At 32.8% G+C, this 21,002-nt stretch overlaps 2 protein-coding genes across 2 annotated transcripts; both read right to left on the reverse strand.

The window, feature by feature from the left end:
* Positions 1 to 13,597: 13,597 nt before the first annotated feature.
* LOC148770246 (Ribulose bisphosphate carboxylase large chain, catalytic domain-containing protein) lies at positions 13,598 to 15,146 on the reverse strand. The gene is given in 4 exon segments (XM_088819071.1): positions 13,598 to 13,658; positions 13,760 to 13,863; positions 13,865 to 14,057; positions 15,044 to 15,146. Coding segments are annotated over 4 exon segments (444 nt in total). The 5' UTR covers positions 15,130 to 15,146.
* Positions 15,147 to 17,021: 1,875 nt separating this feature from the next.
* LOC105958281 (putative RING-H2 finger protein ATL71) lies at positions 17,022 to 17,588 on the reverse strand. Its single transcript, XM_012982287.2, has one exon. It carries the CDS (start codon positions 17,586 to 17,588, stop codon positions 17,022 to 17,024), a length of 567 nt encoding a protein of 188 aa, XP_012837741.2.
* Positions 17,589 to 21,002: the final 3,414 nt, after the last annotated feature.

Genomic DNA, 21,002 nt, shown 5'->3' on the forward strand with positions numbered 1-21,002 from the left:
CTGCAGTTTTGATCCCATACTTTTCCAATTCTTCAATTTGTACCTAAAATACAATAAATAAACTTTTTAAGCACCAATTATCGTTAAATCACACCAAAAGCTCAAATAAAAAGGTACGATAAAGTGTAAAAATATACACTTATCAGTAGGCTAAATAGCATAAAACCCCTAAACTTTGTCTGCTTCTGCGGATTACCACCTGAAAAAAGAAAAAAAAAGTTGCACGATCACACTCAAACTTGTTATTTTGTGCCACATTTTCAGGCCATTTTGACCGGAAATTACAACATGTGCATTGCACATGGCTATTATAAGAGTTTAATTCTCTTTTTAAATCAAACGCCTATCTTTCAAATTTTGGCGTAATCACCTCAATTCAAGAAGTATAGCCACATATACCCATATTTCCTACCTCGAACCAAAGAGCCTAACAATTGAAAGCCACAAAGCCCCAATGATCTCAATAGCTTAATGTTCGATATTTGTAGAGTAGAATACTTTGGTGAGTATTTGGAGTCAAATATATGCATGTAAGTATAAATCCTTTCTATCTTTAATTTGCAAATATTGGATGCTTGAAGCAATTGTATGAATTGTGGTTTTTGGTAATGGTGAGTGACTAAGTGTTATTGAATTTTGAGCTTGCGAATGCCTAAGAATTGTCATTATAATTACAAGTTCTGAAAACGTGAAGTTGATCATTGATCTATGTAATGAGATGTAGTAGTTGAGTTATTTGCGTATTGATAGATTTTACTTGAGGACAAGCAAAAGTTCAAGTTTGGGGGTGTGTTAAGTGTATATTTTTACACTTTATCGTACCTTTTTATTTGAGCTTTTGGTGTGTTTTAACGATAATTGGTGCTTAAAAAGTTGATTTATCGCATTTTAGGTACAAATTGAAGAATTGGAAAAGTATGGGGTCAAAACTGCAATTCTGGAGAAAATATGGGCCAAAAGTGAAAAAAACCAAAATATGAAGATTCAAAACTCGGACGGCCGTCCGAGTTTTAGTTCAAATCATGGGACGGTCGTCCGAGACCCCGAGGCGGTACAGTAAAGGGATTTTAATTGCACAAGGAAACTGTCTTCTTCCCCAAGGTTTTCACCCTATATAAGACCAAACCAAGCACACAATTGGGGATTCTTTTTTTACGCAATTTCAAGAGCAACAAAGCAATAACGAAAACGAAGAATTCGAAGACTCCAAGCAATAGATTTATCGTTTATGACTTATTTTATTTGCGTTTTTGCTTTAATCATGAGTAGCTAATTTTCTTATTTCTGGGATGTTATTTGGAACCCTATGTGGGATTTGTGAACCCTTTTCTAAGATTTTATGCAAGTTTTAATTTCGGATTATTTCTTCTACTTATTTTATTAAGTGCATGAATTTGATCACCTTATGTGCTTTTATGTTATTGTTAATCGCATGAATCGGAAGATCAGGTTAATAATTAGAACTGCGGTAGAAGAGCCTTTGTGTATTAACATAGAAATATAGTTAATCTCTTAGGTAGCCATTCTTGAAATTTGTGCTTAATGTTGTGTTCTAGAATTAATTGCATAGGAATATAGTAATTGAATCTAGAGTATTAGAATCGTAATACACGCGGAAGCGGGTTATGATTATTTTAGCATCTCAGATTAATAATCCGGGTTAATTACTTGCATACTTGAAGGAATTCGGGAAATAATAATCACATAGGGGGAGAATAAAATCTTAGGCTTGTTTACTCTGATTTAACCTTCGTTTTTAATTGCTTTCGTGTTTTTGTCTTTTTAATTTGCTTTTTAATTTAGTTAATTCTCTCAAAATTCGACTGTGTAGGGTGGGCTTGATAATAATTCGTAGAATTTAGCGTCCAGAATTAGATAATTAAATATTCCTTGTGGATTCGATATCCGGACTTTTAGTCCACTATATTACTTGTACGATACGTGCACTTGCATGTAGGTTTTCGGCCAACAGAACCCTATATTATATCTCGTCATTTATATATGTATATCCCATTTACATAATATTATTTAATAGCGTCTCGCAAATAAGCAGTACAAATATTACGAATTTAATAAGAATTATGAAAATAATGCAAGAATAAATAATTTTCCTCATCTATTTGTCATGAATTGTTGAATACATAAAACTTATTGATCAACAAGATATTTCTAATTATTCCAATCGTATTTTTTCTCCGCGTATTTTGGGAATGGAGGAGTGTCATCAACGTAATAAATACCGTCATTCTTTGCTACCCAGTAAACCGAGCGGTCGCTTTTCATTCCTTCCGTTTTTTCATCAAAAACTTCGAAAGCTCTATCTTTCGATCCCCACCAAAGTTGACAAGTGTATAGTGTGCTAGGTGAAAAATTACCGCAAAATGTCCATTCAAATTCTTTCTCAACATCAAGCGTATGATATCCAAGATCGTCTTTTTTCGACCAGCAATGCAATTTCAATGGTGCGGATTTTGGTGGTAGATCGTTAAAGATATGAATGTTGCGCTTGTACGCAATTAAACATCCTTCTGCGAATCGATCTTCAAGAATGTTCACTTCTATAAAGAGAACTAGTAGTAAGAGGATTTTTATCATACTGGGACTTATTATTTCTTTGTAATTTTGATTTATTTTCGATCTTTTGAAGTTCAATTTATAAGCGTCATTTGACTGACTTGCTAAAATGAATTAAAATTGTAAAATATGATTTCAAAATTATGATGTATATCTGTAATATATTTTAACTAGTTAACGCAATAATATTTTTTTTTATAAAGTATTATTTTCAGCTATTATATTGTGGTCAATATCAATGTAGCACAATTATATTTTGGTCAACAATAGTATAGCACTATAAATTTGTTGATTGCAGTAACAATTATAGTTGTTGACCACAATACTATAGGGTATACGATGTTGTGATCAACAGTAATATTACTAATATAGCTCTATATTATGTTGATCACAGTAATATTATTGTTGACCGCAGTAATACAGCACTATAAAAGTGTGGTCGACAATAGTAAAGCGTTATATGACTATGACCACGGTACTTATTGCTATGAAAATTAATGCTTTGTGGAAAAATAATGCTAGTTTTGAAAAATGATGATATTTGTGAAAATTAATGTTTGTGCGAAAGTTAATGTTACTATGAAACTTAATATTATTGTCAAAATCTAGTGTTAACGTGACATTTAATGTTACTATGAAAAAAGAAAATTACTTTGAAAATTAATGTTATTGTAAAAAAAATCATGTTAATGTGAAAAAATAACATAAAATTGTAAAAAAATATTAATGTTACTGTTAAAATTAATATTACTATGAAAATTAATGTTAATGTGAAAATAATTGTGAAAAAGATAGAATTCGACTTTTAGTTGACTAAGCATTAGCTGACTTCGGCGTTAGGTGACATTCGACTTTTATTTCTTTTAATGTTATTTTTCCAGGCGGCGGGCCGTCGGAGTTCTGATTAGCTGGCTCAAATCAACTATAGTTAACTTTAGCATTAGCTGACATTCAACTTTTTTTACGTCACTAATGCTTAATTAGTCAGCTAATCAGACCTCCGACGACCCGCTGTTGGAAAACAAAACATAAAAAAAAAAAAAAAATCGAATGTCAAGTAATTAGGGCTCTGACGATCCGCAGCCAGAAAAAAGAAAGAATGATAGTAATAAATAAACATTAATAACAATAATGTAATAAAAATAAATAAGATAAAACAAATCACAAGTAAAAAAAAAATTATATAAACTAATTATTTGAGTTTATGTCAAATGAACTTACAACTAACGGGTATTTTCAAATATTAAAAAAAAAAAAAAAAAAAAAAAAAAAAAAAAAAAGAAAACTTAGATCAACCCTTCATTATGTAAAAATAATGAGGGACTAGCTCTAATAAATCCCAAAAGGGCGAATGACAAAAAGGTCCATCACATGGGACTTAAATGCATTTTGGTCCACAAAAAAAAACAGTCTCTCAATTAAACTCATCCCATGTCTTTAGCCTAAAATACCCTCCATAATATAATTCTTATCAATTCCACCCATTATGCTCTAACTTCCTTAATATTACACATTGACCCCGAATTTAAACAAATATATCATATTAACCCCAAAAAAAAATATTCCAGAAAATATTTTTTTTTCTGAAATGTTTTTTTTTCCCGGCCAGATTCCGGTGTTGACCGCCGGTCTCCTGCGTTGATTTTTTTTTTTTGAAAACTTTTTTTTTCCTAAATTTTTTTTCCGGCCAGTCAACCACCGTTGACCGCCGGTCACCGGCGTTGACTTTTCTTTTATTTTTTTTGAATTTTTTTTCTTAGAAAAAAGATATTTTAATTAATATTACTATATTGACTACTAAATTACTGTCTCAGACAGTAATATATTTGTTTGGGACAGTAATATTATGAATATTATTTTCCAAAACAGTAATATTATTAATATTATTGTCTAAGACATTTAAATTACTGTTGGAGACAGTAATTTAGCAGCCAAAGGCAGTAATATTAAGATAAAAAAGTCAATTAACAGTTAAATTACTGTCTCCGACAGTTAAATAACTGCTGGAGACAGTAATTTAGCAACGAATACAGTAATATTAATTAAAAATATTTTTTTAAGAATAAAAAAAGTCAATTAACAGTTAAATTACTGTCTTCGACAGTTAAATAACTGCTGGAGACAGTAATTTAGCAACGAAAACAGTAATATTAATTAAAATATTTTAAAAAAAAATCAATTAACAATTAAATTATTGTCTCCGACAGTTAAATAACTGCTGGAGACAGTTATTTAGTAGCAAAGACAATAATATTAATTAAAATATTTTTGAAGAAAAAAAAAGTCAATTTACAGTTAAATTACTGTCCCCGACAGTTAAATAAATGCCGGAGATAGTAATTTAGCAGCCATGACAGTAATATTATTTAAAATATTTTTTTTAAAAAAAAACAAAATTATTAAAAAAAAAAAAAAAGTCAATGCCGGAGACCGCGGTCAACGGCAGTTGACCGGCCGGAAAAAAATTCTGGGGAAAAAAGGTTTTAAAAAAAAAAAAAAAAAAGTCAACGCCGGTCAACGGCGGCGACCGGCGGTCTCCGGTGGTGGCGGGTCAAAATTGGGGTCAAAATTGAAATTAGGGTTAAAATTGATTAATTGATGAAATTGGGCTAAATTGAGGTGTAAATCATGAAATTGGAGTTGAATTGGGAGTAATTTTGGTATATATAAAAGGATTTTCCTTATTTGCAAATAAGTTTGAATTGACTGGATTTATTTGAAAGACAAAAAAATTGGATGTCCCTCTTTTAATTAAATGCCCTTGTCATGAGTCTATTTGCCATTTACCCATCCCAAAATCAAAGATGCCAATTATTTTTCTTTGAGAATGAACATTCAAAAAGGAGAGTGGAGAGAAGAAGTGAGGTGGCGGGATATAAGTACGAGTCTTTGGGTGTATTTACTAAGGGATTATTAGCAAGACCCCCTCATCTAGGAAATATAGTTAAGGAAACCCCCCTCCTAAAAATAATTAGAGAAAACCCCTTAGTTAGCATTTCACCAAATGTTATTTTTATAATTTCAAATCTACCCTTATTTGTTAATGTATTATTTTAAAACCCTAATTTCTCCTACCACCACCGCCCCCAGCCCGTCCCCCTCATCTCTCCGCCGAGAACCACCAGCGCCGCCCTCATCCCTTATTGTCTCCACCGAGCAGCAGCCGCGCCGCCCCTTTTTTTCTCAACCGAGCACACCAGCGCCGCCCTCATCCCTTATTGTCTCCACCGAGCAGCAGCCGCGCCGCCCTTTTTTTCTCAACCGAGCACTAGCAGCGCCGCCACTTGTTGTCTCCACCGAGCACCAGCCGCATCCCTTCATTCTAGAGGTATTTCATAGAAATCCATCCTCTATTTTTTTTTTTTTTTTGTAATCTTCCTATTATTATTCTTAAAATTGCAAAATAAAAAAAAGAAAAAAAATTATTGGCAGAACATGTCAATCCCCTGTTTTCCGTCCTTCTTCTGCAACCTTAAACCTACAACCCTATTTTTTTATTTCTGCGTATTAGTTATTGAAATATGTTACTTATTATATCTATTACTGAATTTGTTTGAACTTGGATTCAAAATGTTTATATGGGCAATCTGCAGATTAGTTGTTGAGGATAATCCTGATGTTGCTTCATTGGTGGAGCTGAACATGCTCAAAACCTTATGGGTTCGGCCATGGCAGGAGCTCTGGGTGGTGTGGTGACGATGGGGACGCTGTTTTTGGGTTTTTTTGTGGATAGGACGGAGGACGGCGCATCTAGAGAATTTCGCGCAGGCTGAAACCTTAATCGACTATGTACATGTTCATAGTCGATTAAGCTAATCGACTATGTTCTGGTATTCGATTAAGGTTGATCGACTCCAGTTTTTTTTTTATTTTTTTTGGATTTCTTGTTTATTGATTTCAATTGTATAAATCATTTATAACGTTTGTATATTTTTTTTTCTTTCTAAAATATAGTTGATTTTGGATTTTTTCGCAGTTGTAATTTGTTATATTTAGTAGCAGATTCTTAATCGACTATGCTTCATCATAGTCGATTAATACACCTGATATAGAAAAAAAAATTAAAAAAACAAAAAAAATTAAATAATTAAATAATTTCCTTAATCAACTATGAAGCATAGTCGATGAAGGCTAATCGACTATGCTTCATAGTCGATTAAGGAAACTGATACAGAAAAGACGGAAGAAAAAAAACGAAAAAAAAAAAAAAAAAATCGTTGAGCGTGACCCAGTGATGATGTGGTGGGTGGGGGCAAAGCTGGAAAACATAATGGCTGAAAATGAGTGTGGACTTTTCTCAAATGGACTAAAATATTTTGGGCCTCCCTCAATTAAAAAAAATAATGAGGGGGTTTTCTCAAAGAGCCCCATTTACTAATTCATATGAATGTATTTTTTCTTTCTTAAATCGATGTCTTGGTAAGCTTTATTTAGTTTCTAAAAATTAAGATTAGTCAAGGTGAAATTAAATAATACGGAAAAAAAACATAAATAGTATTACTAAATAATATACAAAAGTCCTATTTATAAGCTGGATAGAATCCATCGAACCGTACCCAGTTGGTTTTTTGGTTCTATGCCTTGTCCGGTTTTTAAGACATTGGACGGGACAACCAATTACTTTTGCTCGTTCACTAAACAAAAAAAAAATTTAACTTTGTTTTAGAAAAAAAAAAAACATGCTTTTAAGCCTTTAATTAATAATGGTTTGTATTTTAGAATAAAATTGAGAAAAATCAATGCAATAATTTGATTGAAAATTTGTTTGTTTGTTTTTTATCTATAGACAACCTATAAGAAGCGTATTTAAGAACTAAATGGTAAAAGAGTTGATGCAGGTTGGCTTGCCTCTTTAGTTGTTGTTCTAAGAGATAGCCCGGTAAGGATGGGCCAAGCCGACACCTCGCAAGGCCTAAGGGTAGAAAAGAAATATCTGGACACCAAATGGGGGCTGGGATAAGCAAAGTGGTCCAGATGGAAGCCTAGCTAGGCCTATTCGCCACTGGCCAGGCTACGCAGCTTGTTGAAGGTCCATGAGATGCAAACAGAAGGGAGTAGGCGGTGACTGTTGTTCCCGATACATAAAACGGGTAGTGATTTAGTAAAATGATCAAATAAATTAGTCGAAATACGAAAAGATTAGCCGAGGCGAGATAACTCTTTCCTTAAGACAATATTGTCCCGCTACGGTGCTTACGGTTATTTGACAATGGTCTCCCAAGATACAACGGCTAACTCGGCATATGAGCACTCAAAATCCCGAGTACAACGAACGTTACTTTGTGTCTCAAACTCTCGAATCGAATACAGAAGAAAATATTCTACGGAGAATATTTTCAGGCTAAAGAAAGAAGAATTTCATAGAACAAAAATATATGGAATTGAATTGATTTGATTTTTATGTTGTTGTTTAATCAAACATGTGGAGTTTCTATTTATAAGTTTCCAATGGTTGTGATTAATGAACACAACCCTTAGGAAATTAAACAAGTGAAGAGGTGTGGCCACACCTCTTCATATTGTCAAACCTATTTGATCAAATAGGTGCCTAAAAATATTTTTTTATTTTCATTCAAAAAATAATTTTATTTTAATAAATAAAATTTTCAACAATCCCCCACATGAATGAAATTAACGAAAAACGATGGATTCTATCGAGAGTTCAAGTGGAAACTACTGCAATGGGGATAGGTAGCTTTTGGCTTTGAACCTTCCTTAGCGGTATACCATTGGATTTACTTGGCTAGTTAGTGAACGCGATGTCTTGAACTGCCAGCTGTTTGTGTAAACCAAGACAATAATATCCCACACAATAGTTTTCCCACATTTCATCAGTTCTCATGGTTGCGTCCATTTTGGCCCTGGAGCACATCTTGGATTTATAAGTGTTTGTCTTTTTGAAGCGGCCCACACTTCTACACTTAGATAGGTGACGTCTTATTAAAGGTATCCTGCCAATACCTCACCTTTTGTCAAGGTTTTGAAATCATGAAAGCTTTCACTTATCCTTTACCCTCTCTTGAGGCAGCACTAATGTCAATCACAGGGAATGAGTTGGAAATACATAATTCCATAGGAATATATACTCCTTAATGCATCACTGAATTTTCCATAACTTAGTTGTCCCTTTTGAACCAGTTCTTGGGATCTCCGGTCATCACGGTTGGATTTCCACTATAGAAATTCTTAATTTGTGGGTTTTGATTTCACTCCCCTAGACAGACAATATGTTTAATCTCTGTAATTGACTTTTAGTCGCGGATCCGCTATTAACCATTGATTTCCATAATCAAAGTTAATTATTTATTTTGAGATCAATTCCCTAATGGTCTTATGTGTATGATGAATGTGTCGATACTTGTCATTATACATGTCGTTTGTGCCCTTATCGTAATTGATTGACTATCGCAATTTTTTTCATAATTGCAGGCACCGACTTAGTCCAACACATAACATCATCCAATAATTTTATGAAATTTATTGAACTTCTTTTATAACTTTATTCAAAGCTATATATTCGAATTCGACAATGAATCAAGATATTCACTTTTCTTTGAGAATTTTCAAGATACATAATCTTAGTGGACTCATATATCCAAATGCACTTTTCTAATATAATTGGATATTTTCTTTAATGCAATCCATTTAAAGGTGATACTTAGATTACTTAAGAACCCTTATATTAAATGATTATTTATCTTGTGATTACATATCTACAAATTTGAAGTTCATTATACTGCCAAATTATCCAAAAATATTTGTAATTTAACCATTAGTCATCATTATTTTTGGCAAAGTAAAAACTTGGTCTTTAGACAACTAGATCTATTTTCTAGTAGTGTCTCAACATGAAACTTCCAATAAGACTATTTTTGTCTTAGTGAATTTAATCTATAAGATTACATCGTCTAGACCCTCGTCTTTCACATCAAACATTTAATTTTGTTTTTCCAATATTTTCTCAACGTTCAAAATAATATCATGATCACTATCTCATGATTATAATATCGTCTATAGACATATACTTCCATGTGCTTTTAATATAAACACACTGGTCACACTCGTTATTACGAGAATTATTTGATAACACATTTTTTTCAAATATTACTTTAGAAGGACTTAACGGATTCCAATATCTTGTTATAAATAATCAAAAATTTCATAGCTACTAATTTAGCTTTATAGGACCACCCTTAATCATTCTTTTTAATAGTCCATCTAAACCTTAATGGTTTAATACTTGGAAGAAGACAAACTAACTTCCACGTACATTCTTCCAATGTAGACAATATTTCAATAATTGTTCATCGTTCATTTTATAACTCACAAGTTATAAAATCAAATCAAAATCAAACATATTTGATTTTATTTGCCATCTTGTTGTATATATCTTGGTTGTTCATCACTGGTAATTTACCACTCTTACATATTTTAACTTGGTTGTTCATCACTTTGATGATTTACCACTCTCACATATTTTAACTTGGTTGTTCATCACTTTGATGGTTTACCACTTACATTTTCATCAGTTCTCTTATTTAGAACTTATTTACTTTCTTATTTTACAAAAAAACACAATATAATCAATTTGCATCAATAGTGACTATCTCGTGCACAATCATTATAAATATATTCAATATTTATCCACTTGACTATGCTAGGCCTTATATTAACTTAGATATTTTTTTTACCTTGGTCTAAACAGCCCCACATTTCTAAATATTAATGTGGTTAGCTCGGGATATCTAATTTATGTGGTTAGGGCCTAAAGACCCCCACATTTCTAAATATTAATGTGGTTAACTAGGGATATCTAATTTCCCCCACAAATTCTAGAGTATGTATTCTAGAATTTACCAATATGATATCCATAATAATTTCTTTTTTCCCATGAGTTTCACTACTCATTTTTAATTCATTTGTCAAAGTTGACATTCTCCAACTTTCATTCACATTGCATTTTAATGCTTTGAAATCCTTATTTTTATTTTATTAATAAGGATACAGAATGTAACAAAATACATTTCTTCTTTAGTTAGGGAAATATATTGGATAACCAATATGATTTAATTACAAATAATTGTATTTCTTTCTCTCAAGAAAGCACAAAAAGATGAAACTTCTTATGATACTTAAATCTTGTCAACAAATAAGATAATAAGATTTTTTTTTTTTTTTGTTTTCCTCCAAAAGAGAAAACTCATCAAGATACTTAAATCTTGTCAATAAATAAGGGAATATTAATCTCTTCAAATGGTAGTTGAAATCTACTATTCAATATTAAAATTAGAGTATATAAATTTTAATATTAATCATTCATAATTTAGGATTGTATGTCCTAAATATGCCGTTCAAAATTCAGCCAAATCCAACGATTTAATTCTACAAAACGAGCTCTTAAGTAAATTGCCCGAATTTTATTTCAACAAAGCATTCATTGTTGTTTACAATTATTTCGGATGTTTGAAAATCAAAATCCGATCTCATCCATTCACATTGTAGATCATCACCTTGTAAATCTGATATCAAAAAATCAAATCGAACCAACGATTCGATCTTCTCTTATGTTCTTGAGACAAGAACTACTCATGTGCTCTCATGAATTGAGCTTCTCTTTTTTTCTATTTTTATTTCAATCATGTTTTTAATTAAACTGTAGTATGATTCATATATAAAACATATGTACATCAATATTGTAATAAATATAATATTTGACATGTGAGCACGACGTTCATACTAGTTGATCATAGAAAGAAACAATATATCAAGCATATTATATCAACATATACATAGTATACACACGAGTATATAATAACATCAAGTTTGGACATAATATTTCATGGCATAAATAAATTCATGTCCAACATAATGAATTGATACAAATTCTATAGCACGTAATCAATGCATGTCCATGCAATAACACAATTCTAAGGAATAATGTATAATAATATTCCTCTTACTAAGTTACTCATACTTAATATACGAGACAAGTCTAATCGATCATAGACAATAATAAAAACATTAATAAGATCACGTACTCACAAATTTCATATAGCATATTCGAAAATCAATCAACCGGACGGTTCCACATCAAATGAAAATTTGGAGAAAGTTAATCCCATATCAAACTATATGCAATTTATGCAAATAAATATTGCATTTTCATGAGAAATGTCATTAGTATAGCACTTATCATGCGGTTTATGATAAACTTATTCAAATAATTAGCACATACGTTATCACTTTATTGCATTTATGATAAAATTATTTATATCATTAATGTAAATACAAAAACATAATGAATATTCATTAAAGCATATATACATTGTATATGATTTGCCATGCTTTCACGTATGAAAATTAATCTATCATGCAATAATCCACAATTATATGATATAACATTATCAATTTATTGCACAAATAGATATCTTATAATTAAAAGGCGTACCCGATAAATTATATGTTCGTCAATTCAAAATTTCGTGGGTAGCACCAAATCGTGTCAATATTATGGCAGTGCTGAATGATTTAATCATATCTCTTCCGTCTGAAGTTCGATTTTATTGATTCAATATGATCCGAATAGCCAACAAAATTATCTACAACTTTTATGTTTTACGTTTTCTGAGATTCGGACTGGATCATGATCAAAGTAAGCCTCGAAGTCGGAATAGGTGTGCTGAAAAATGCACCTACAATGGAACCACAAAAAATATTAAATAATATTCATGAATCGAAAATAATATCAAACCTCATTATTATTATTCTTCTATTCAGTCTTCTTTCACCAAAATTTTGTGCATTGGACATTGGTGAGGCGTTTAATATGCGACAAATTGCATTGGTCACGAACGGTTGTATTTTACATGAAAAGGTGCATCGACAGTTCTGGCATCCTTTCGTATTTTCATCATAAATCCTCCATACAATCTCCGATTGTGACGATTTAACATGTTCTGGAAAGCCAACTTGATTATCTACAACTTCTTTGAAATGTTAATTTTCTATACCCGAAAATGCGAAAGAACGTGAACTTCATGTTCAGTCTGAAAATGAATTTTTTCCTCTAATTTGATTTTGTAACTTCTTAATTTTTGGCAGACTATCTTCTTCTCCATCCCGTTTACCAACTTGTGCAGAAAGCACAATTTACTAAATCACAATATTGTCTTAAGATTTTTGTTCCCGATACATAAAACGGGTAGTGATTTAGTAAAATGATCAAATAAATTAGTCGAAATGCGAAAAGATTAGCCGAGGCGAGATAACTCTTTCCTTAAGACAATATTGCCCCGCTACGGTGCTTACGGTTATTTGGCAGTGGTCTCCCAAGATACAACGGCTAACTCGGCATATGAGCACTCAAAATCTCGAGTATAACGAATGTTACTTTGTGTCTCAAACTCTCGAATCGATTACGGAATAAAATATTCTACAAAGAATATTTCCAGGCTAAAGAAAGAAGAATTCCATAGAACAAAATTATGGAATTGAATTGATTTGATTTTTATGTTGTTGTTTAATCAAACATGTGGAGTTTCTATTTATAAGTTTCCAATGGTTGTGATTAATGAACACAACCCTTAGGAAATTAAACAAGTGAAGAGGTGTGGCCACACCTCTTCATATTGTCACACCTATTTGATCAAATAGGTGCATAAAAATATTTTTTAATTTTCATTCAAAAAATAATTTTATTTTAATAAATAAAATTTCCAACAACAACTTAACCAGCCAATCATCGGAGAGGCACGACATGCGAATTAATTCCATAAATAAACCAAGTGTAATAGTAAAGTAGTATCAATTAATACGTAATTAGAGGATCTTAATTCATACCAAAAGGAGATCTTTTCTCTTGTATATAAGATAGAGGAAGAAAATCTATTAGGGTTACGTTGAATAAAAAGGAAGAACACTTTATATACTCTCTTGCAAAGCCTCTCTCATATTAATTATTTTTCGTTCATTATTTCACCTTCTCCGGTCTAAGATGGGACGTCATGTGTACTTTCCGACAGTCTTAAAGGAGTAGGTTTGGAGTGAGGTCTTGAGGCGTAGATCTTACGCCATCAAGAGTCAATCTATATAAATAATATTGATAAATCTACGCACTCGGAAATGGGGATACGGAAAAATGGAAAAACAGACATGGAGAAACGACGTGTCTAAAAAATGGGGATACGGGAACTTGGGCGAGACCCAATCTTTAGTGAAATAAATACCTCGACTTCGATCTCTTTCTGCTTCAAATTTACGTACTACAGTACCAGAGTGAATATGATCCCCCACCGGACATACGTAACGCTTTAGCTAGTACACGGAAGTGTATACCGTGATTCTTCTATCGATCAATAACTGCATGCATTGAACGGCGCATGTGAAGAAGTAGGCCATTATCTCGACAATAATGAGCCAAGCTAGTATATGCAGTGGATCCTCTTGTTAAGTAGTCATGCATTACGATTGGAACTCCCCATTCTCTTGTTAAGTAGGCCATCGGTTCACACAATTGTCGATGTACCAGTAAAAGATTCGGCAGCTACCGCGGCCCTTGCTTCTTCAGGCGGAACTCCAGGATGAGGAGTTATTAGGAATGCTGCCAAGCAGGGCCGGCCCTGGCCCAGGGCGAGCAGGGCCTAGGCCCAGGGCCCATCTTCAGCTGGGGCCCCAAAAATAGTTTTTCTTTAATACGTTTTCTAATTATTTTTAATTTCTTGTTTATTCTCTTTTATTTATTCTCACCCCCTCTCTCTCGTGAGCCGTGCCCCACTCCATATTTCCATACTTTCTCTCTCCACTTATTATTTTAGTCTGATTTTGTTTTTATTTTTTGTCACTTTTCTTTCTCATTTTTTCCCCCAATATACACAAGTACAAATGCCTTATTTTTTCACCAGGGTCTAGGGTTTTAAATTCGTATATAAAAATTAGTTTTTTTGTACATAAAAAATTATTTTATATATATATCAAATTACGACCACACTTGAGGTATGACCAAATTATTAAAAAAAAAAATTATTGGGTAATTACAACTCCGCTCTTTTTAAATATTTTTACATAAAATTAATGTAATTGGGTTATTTAACGAATCAAATCGTATATTCGTAAGATAATAAGATAATACATAGTTGAAGGGTGACTGTAATTACCCAAACATGAGGGAGGTTTTTGTAATGTGACCATAACATGGGGTCGCCGTAATTTGACACACACACACACACATATATATATATATATATATATATATATATATATATATATATATATATATATATATATATATATATATATATATATATATTATATATATATATATATATATATATATATATATATATAATTTTGAGCATACATATTTTGGGGCACCGATTTAATATTTTCGCCCAGGGCCTCTTGAAGTCCAGGACCGGCCCTGCTGCCAAGATATCAGTATCTTTGGTTTCATATTCAGGAGTATCATAAGTCAATTTTGTACTCTCTAACACCTGCTTTGAATCCAACACTTGCTTTAGTCTTTGTTTGTGGTGACATAAATCCCTCCCTACAACTCATGAATTAAGAATTCTGACAAAAAAATGTCTACTCGACACGAATGAATTAAGCGTTAATGAAACTTTTCACAGGAACGTAAAAATATTAAAAGTATACGGGGCATATTTATAAATATGCTATAGAACATATATAAGTTATTTATTTTCCATACAAGTACATTCCAGTCAACTATTAATTTGCAATTGATCATTATATCATGTAAATAATTAGGGAAAAAATAAAAATATTTGATAATTTGCTATTCAAACATGTTTCTAACTTTTTAAAAATTACAAAATGACCCATAAAGGTGTCCGACAGGTGTCCACGACTACGAGTATCGGACACAAAACATATTTGAAATGTGAATACGTTAAGAAGTTGAAATATCTTTGTATTACATAGCTTATAGCCATATTGATATAGGTAATGAAAATAAATAGTGAGTCTTTTTTTAAAGCTGACTATAAGTCGTTATAGTCAAATTATGCAATTTCCATTTGTTTTCTTCTATTTGCTTATGGAAAAAAAAAAAAGTTGAATTTCCAAAATACTCCGCGCCGCACTTGGGGACCAAACTATAATTTATTGACAGTTGTCAAGTTGAATATGAAATTCTTTATTCTTAACTGCTAATTATTTTGGTGTTAGTTATGCCAATTGCCAATGATTAAGACTCCTAAATGATTGATTAATTTTCATTAGCCTTTCAGAACTTATATTCTATAATTATTATAATTATTTATTTATTTATTATTTGTTTTTGCCCCCAACCTTTAAGCTTCATCAATATCAAGGTGTTGACTGTGAATATTTATTGCCCTACAATCTAAACATCACACTAATCAAATGGACGCAAATTAAAAAGAAAAAATCATTACGACTTTTTAAATACCTTAAGTGGCATTTTGCTCAAGTCTTGTCAGGCAGCAGGGAATTTGGATTGAAATATGATTATAGCTTAAATGGAAAGCTTTAGACTGAGAACTTAACACTATGGTTGTGTTTGTTTGACTATATGGGATTTGATTGGATTAGGTCAGATTGAATTAGTATTCCATTGACTAAATTATTTAGTCAGTAAGATGTTTCATTCGTTATATTAAATTCGCTAAATTCTGGTATCGAATGTCAATTGTCTAAAAAAAATTAATTAATAATAACATTAAGGTATTGTTTTAAGGACAAAATTATATTTTCCACTTTTAATAACTCCTACAAAATTAATTGTATGGGGAAGGGTGCTACTAATTTAATCAAATAATAACATTTAATTGCGGGTAATAGCGGGCTTGACTAAATATGAATCTCATCTTACTAATTAACCCCTATTATTTAATTAATAGAGCTTAATATCACTAAGCAAACAAGGCCTATGTGAATAGATACACTAATCCACAACACATTCCTCTATCTAAGTTTTTCGTCTATGAGATGCTATACCTGGTGTAACACACCAGCTGATTTTGGACCATTGATCTATATAAATAATCATCCATTAAGCACAATACACATGAGTGTTTTCGTATTATATATTATGTATATATCAGTGGTTCAAGATCACCAATGAATTTCATCGGGTGTAACATCTATAAAACCTATATTTTATGGGATAGTTCCCTCGAAGATATTATATATTCTTTTTGGTCAATATATAGATATTATATATTTACACTATGCTATATATAATTGAAATTTCAATTTTAAAAGAAAAAAAAAAGAGTAGAAAACTACTCAATAGGGACAGTACAGCCAAGAAAAAATTAAGGGTATCGAATGCAACAAATGAATGATGTTGAGCGCCAATAGATAGATACAAAAAATTGATTGAAGTTAGAACAAAATAATAATGACTAAAGTCATGTGTTGTATAATATTATTATTATCCAATGAAATAATATATTTCCATAGTATTATTGGGGTGTAACCGGAGCAGGCTGTGCTAGGGGGGGTGGCTGCCCCCCTCGCGGCGGCGACTTTCGACAAACGGGGCAAGTCGGGTGAAGCAACAGCCATGGATCAACGCACTTGACGTGGAAGAGGTGGCAGCACTGCGGCAGCAGCCTCAGCAAATCACTGTCCTTGTAGTCCGCCAGGCAGATGGAGCATGTCGCCGCCGCCCCGCCGCCGCCGCCGCCGCTCTTGTGGGGCTTTATTTGGGAGTAGGTGTAGCGTGGGTAGGAGGAGATTGTGGCCTCGTCCAGGCCGCCGCAGACGCGTTGATTAATGTTGACCACTATATCCATGGCCGGTGAGCTGTCGTAGTCGTCGTCGGTGGAGCGGCGGTGGTGGTGGTGGTTGGTGGTGGCGGCGGTTGTTGGGTGGCGGCGCTTGCACCTGTAGGAGGCGTAGGTGATGATCATGAATATGGCGAGGACCGCCAGTGATAGGCCGAGGCCGTAGCCGAAACCGCCGATAGAACCGCCTCCGAGAGGGGTGTCCACGGGTTCTTCCGGCGAGTCCAAAGTGCTGGTGTTCATTAATTTATTTTTCTAGAGAGAGAGATGACAAGGGTACAAATTGAGCTATGGTAATGATTGAGTGAATATATATATATATGATGTGTGTGTATATATATCACTACTCACTAGGCTGGTTTTTGTAGCTTCCTTAGGTGGTCAACTAGGTGTTTAATTAATACCATATTTGTGTCCATCTTAAAAAAATTTGGGATTTTGGATTTTGGGTTTTTGTGGCTTTCTCTTCTCCTCACAAAATTAATGGTGGTATGGTATCTGCTTAACTTATTTCACAAGCCTACTTTATAAAATGTCACACAGGTCAACGAGGTGTCACAACTCTCTCTCTCTCTCTCTCTCTCTCTCTCTCTCTCTCTCTCTCATATGGTGAACCTCGTCAAAGTTCAAACTAATACCGAAAACTAAAGCTATGCAACCAATATATATATATATATATATATATATATATATATATATATATATATATATATATAGGGTAAATAACAAACACCCCCCTGAGGTATGGTCAAATTACAAAAACACGCCTCTTGTTTGGATAATTACAACCACCCCCCTCAACTCTTCAAATTTAGTGGAATTTTCGAGATTATATGTAATATTGTCACTTTTGTACCCGTTTTATCCCATTAAAACTCTACATTATGAAGCAAGATGATCATAATATGTGATTTTTAGCTTGTATATATATGTTTGTGGTGCATCGGAAACTGTATTTTTTACGCAAAACGAGTACAAACTAGAGCACATTTCACGGAATCTAGATGACTATGTTGAATTTGGCACCATAAAGGTGGAGGTCTAAGAAAAAATCATAGTTGAGTGGGTAGATGTAATTATCCAAACAAGAGGGGGGGTTTTGTAATTTCATCATACCTGAGGGGGGTGTTTGTAATTTACCCATATATATATAATATAATAAGGCCCATTTGGTTGCCTAAATATGATAAGTCAATATAGAGAAAATTTTGTTTATAAAAAAGACATCTCATATTTTATAAGATGTTTGTTATCAAATTTGAATTTTTATTATTTAATAGTATTTGATGTATGGTTTGCTTAACATCAATTTAATTACTTAAAAATGACCGAATTACTCTTTTTTATTGTACAAAGCTTTTTTTTCTTTTTTTTTTCTTTTAATATTTACATTTTGTTATTTTTTTTCGAAAAAGAACATTTTTTTTAATTTTTTTTTCGATTTTCTAATCTTTTTCGAAAAAAAAATTCTTCAATGTTTTTCATTTTTTTATTATTTTTCAATTTTTTTCAAATAAATCAAATTTCTTTTTCGTTTCTTTTTTATTTTTTTAAACTTTTTTATTTTTTCGATTTTTATTTATTTCTATTTTATACTAACTATTTTTTTTAAATTAATTGAATATGTCATTTTGATAAAGAGATGAAAACTACATGGACAATTTTGTCATTAATGTATTCATATTCAAATTATAGCACAATAATTTTATTGAACCTCTCAAGATCCAATTAGTGAGTACCTCCCAATTAGCCATGATAAGCCATGATGGAAAATAGTGCTAACCAAACATTAAACTAAACTTTATTATTTAATTAATTTTGACTAACCTCCCAACCGAACAGGGCCTTACATATTAAAATTTAGGGGTTATTTTAAATACCCCCTAGCCACCAAATAAACTAGGGGTAAACTCAAGCCCAAATCATTCTTTGATATACCCCCTAGAGAAGCGAACGTACTATACTACCCTTATATGCAATTTTCAGCCAAAACTGTATTCAGCATTTCTGGTCCTGAATTTATCATTTTCGCTGATAAAATACAAATCGAAAATACACAAGTATACGCATATGTAACTACATGTTACTATAGTAATGCATAGTAATGTACAGTAATGTATACAGTCTGTTGAACAAAGCAGATGTAACTTCAAACAAAAATTTTGACACCTTCAAGGAAAGTATCAATGGCCTTCATTAAGCTGCGGTTGCAAAATCAAAACAAAAAAATTACTTTAGTGCAAATCAACGAAATTTGAAAAAACATCAAAACACTCAAAAATCAACAAACACTAAGAGATCGAGAGACATAGAGAGGTTATTGCTGGGAAAACGCTACAGATTTTAAATCAAACAGACAGTGACTCCTCACCTCACATCGCCTCCTACCAAAACCCTAGACGCCGCTTTTAACCACCCACGGTTCTTCCGTGCGTCCACAAATGCAAAAAATTATAGAAATAAATCTGAAAACATAAAAACAACGAAATTACCATCAAAATATAGATCTCGACGAGATGAATCCAACGGTGGGTAGCCCGTCATAGTTCGACTGGTGGAACACAAAACAAAGCTCCGGCGAGAACACCGTCTTCGAATGAAAAAAAATTGCAGAAACAGATCAACGCTCCAAACTGAATGAAATTACCACCAAAAGAAAGAGCTCGACGAGAGGAATCCAACGGTAGTTAAACTATCAAATTCCAACCACCGGAGAGGGAGTTATGCTCCGGGAAGCAATTTCGCCGGTGGGAGGTTTGTGGAGGCGGGATTTTGAATGTGGGAGAGGAAGAGAGAGACTAAATTTAGCAACAATTATTCACGTAGCGGAGGCCGGGATGAGTGGGCCACAATTGAATGTCGTGGGATTCTATTTGTGTTAAATGCACTAAAAGGTTAGGTTTGCGCACTTTCTAAAACCAACTAATTTTAGGATGGTTGATAGCTCCTGAGGTCTTACAAGTGGTATTAGAGCCGATGTCACGGGTTTGATTTCCAACGCCTAACTTCCTTTATCATTAAGGGTCCATTTTTATGGATTGAAGAAAATCTCGGAAAATCGATCGGGATTTCTTCACCCGAACAACTGCTCTCTTTATGTCTTCAAACCGTCATCTTCATTCACTACCTCCCCCGCCTTCGCCACCACCAACAACCTCTCTCCGCCGCCGCCAACAACCTATCATCCGCCCCCGCAAGCAATCTCTCATTCGCCACCATAAACCTCTCCATCTCTCATAAGGTTGAAGAATTTCAGTCTTTTGGTAGAAGCCGCCCCATGTATTGGAGGTTTTACACCCACACGGCCTACTAGATGGAGCAATTTTGTGTTCGAATAGGGGTGGGCATGGAGAGCTAATTTGCCAAGTTCCATTGGAGAATTGACGTACGACGCCGTATCAATTTTTTTAATTTCTTTTCGAGCAGGGGTGGGCAGGGAAAAAAATTAAATCGAAAAGAAAACAAATTCCCAGCAGCTCAGCTCATAGTTAATTTCTTTTTTATTATTAAAAAAATAATTATAGTAGTCTAATTATAATAATATTAAGTATAATTATACATGACTTGTTTAGCTAATTTCTTTTTTATTATTATTATCATTTTTTTATTATAAGTAGTATAATTGAAAATACTATTACGTATAATTAAAAATAACTT

Source organism: Erythranthe guttata, chromosome 6 (genome assembly GCF_056151865.1).
Source record: "Erythranthe guttata isolate IM_541 chromosome 6, IM_541, whole genome shotgun sequence".
NCBI classification, from domain to species: Eukaryota; Viridiplantae; Streptophyta; class Magnoliopsida; order Lamiales; family Phrymaceae; genus Erythranthe; species Erythranthe guttata.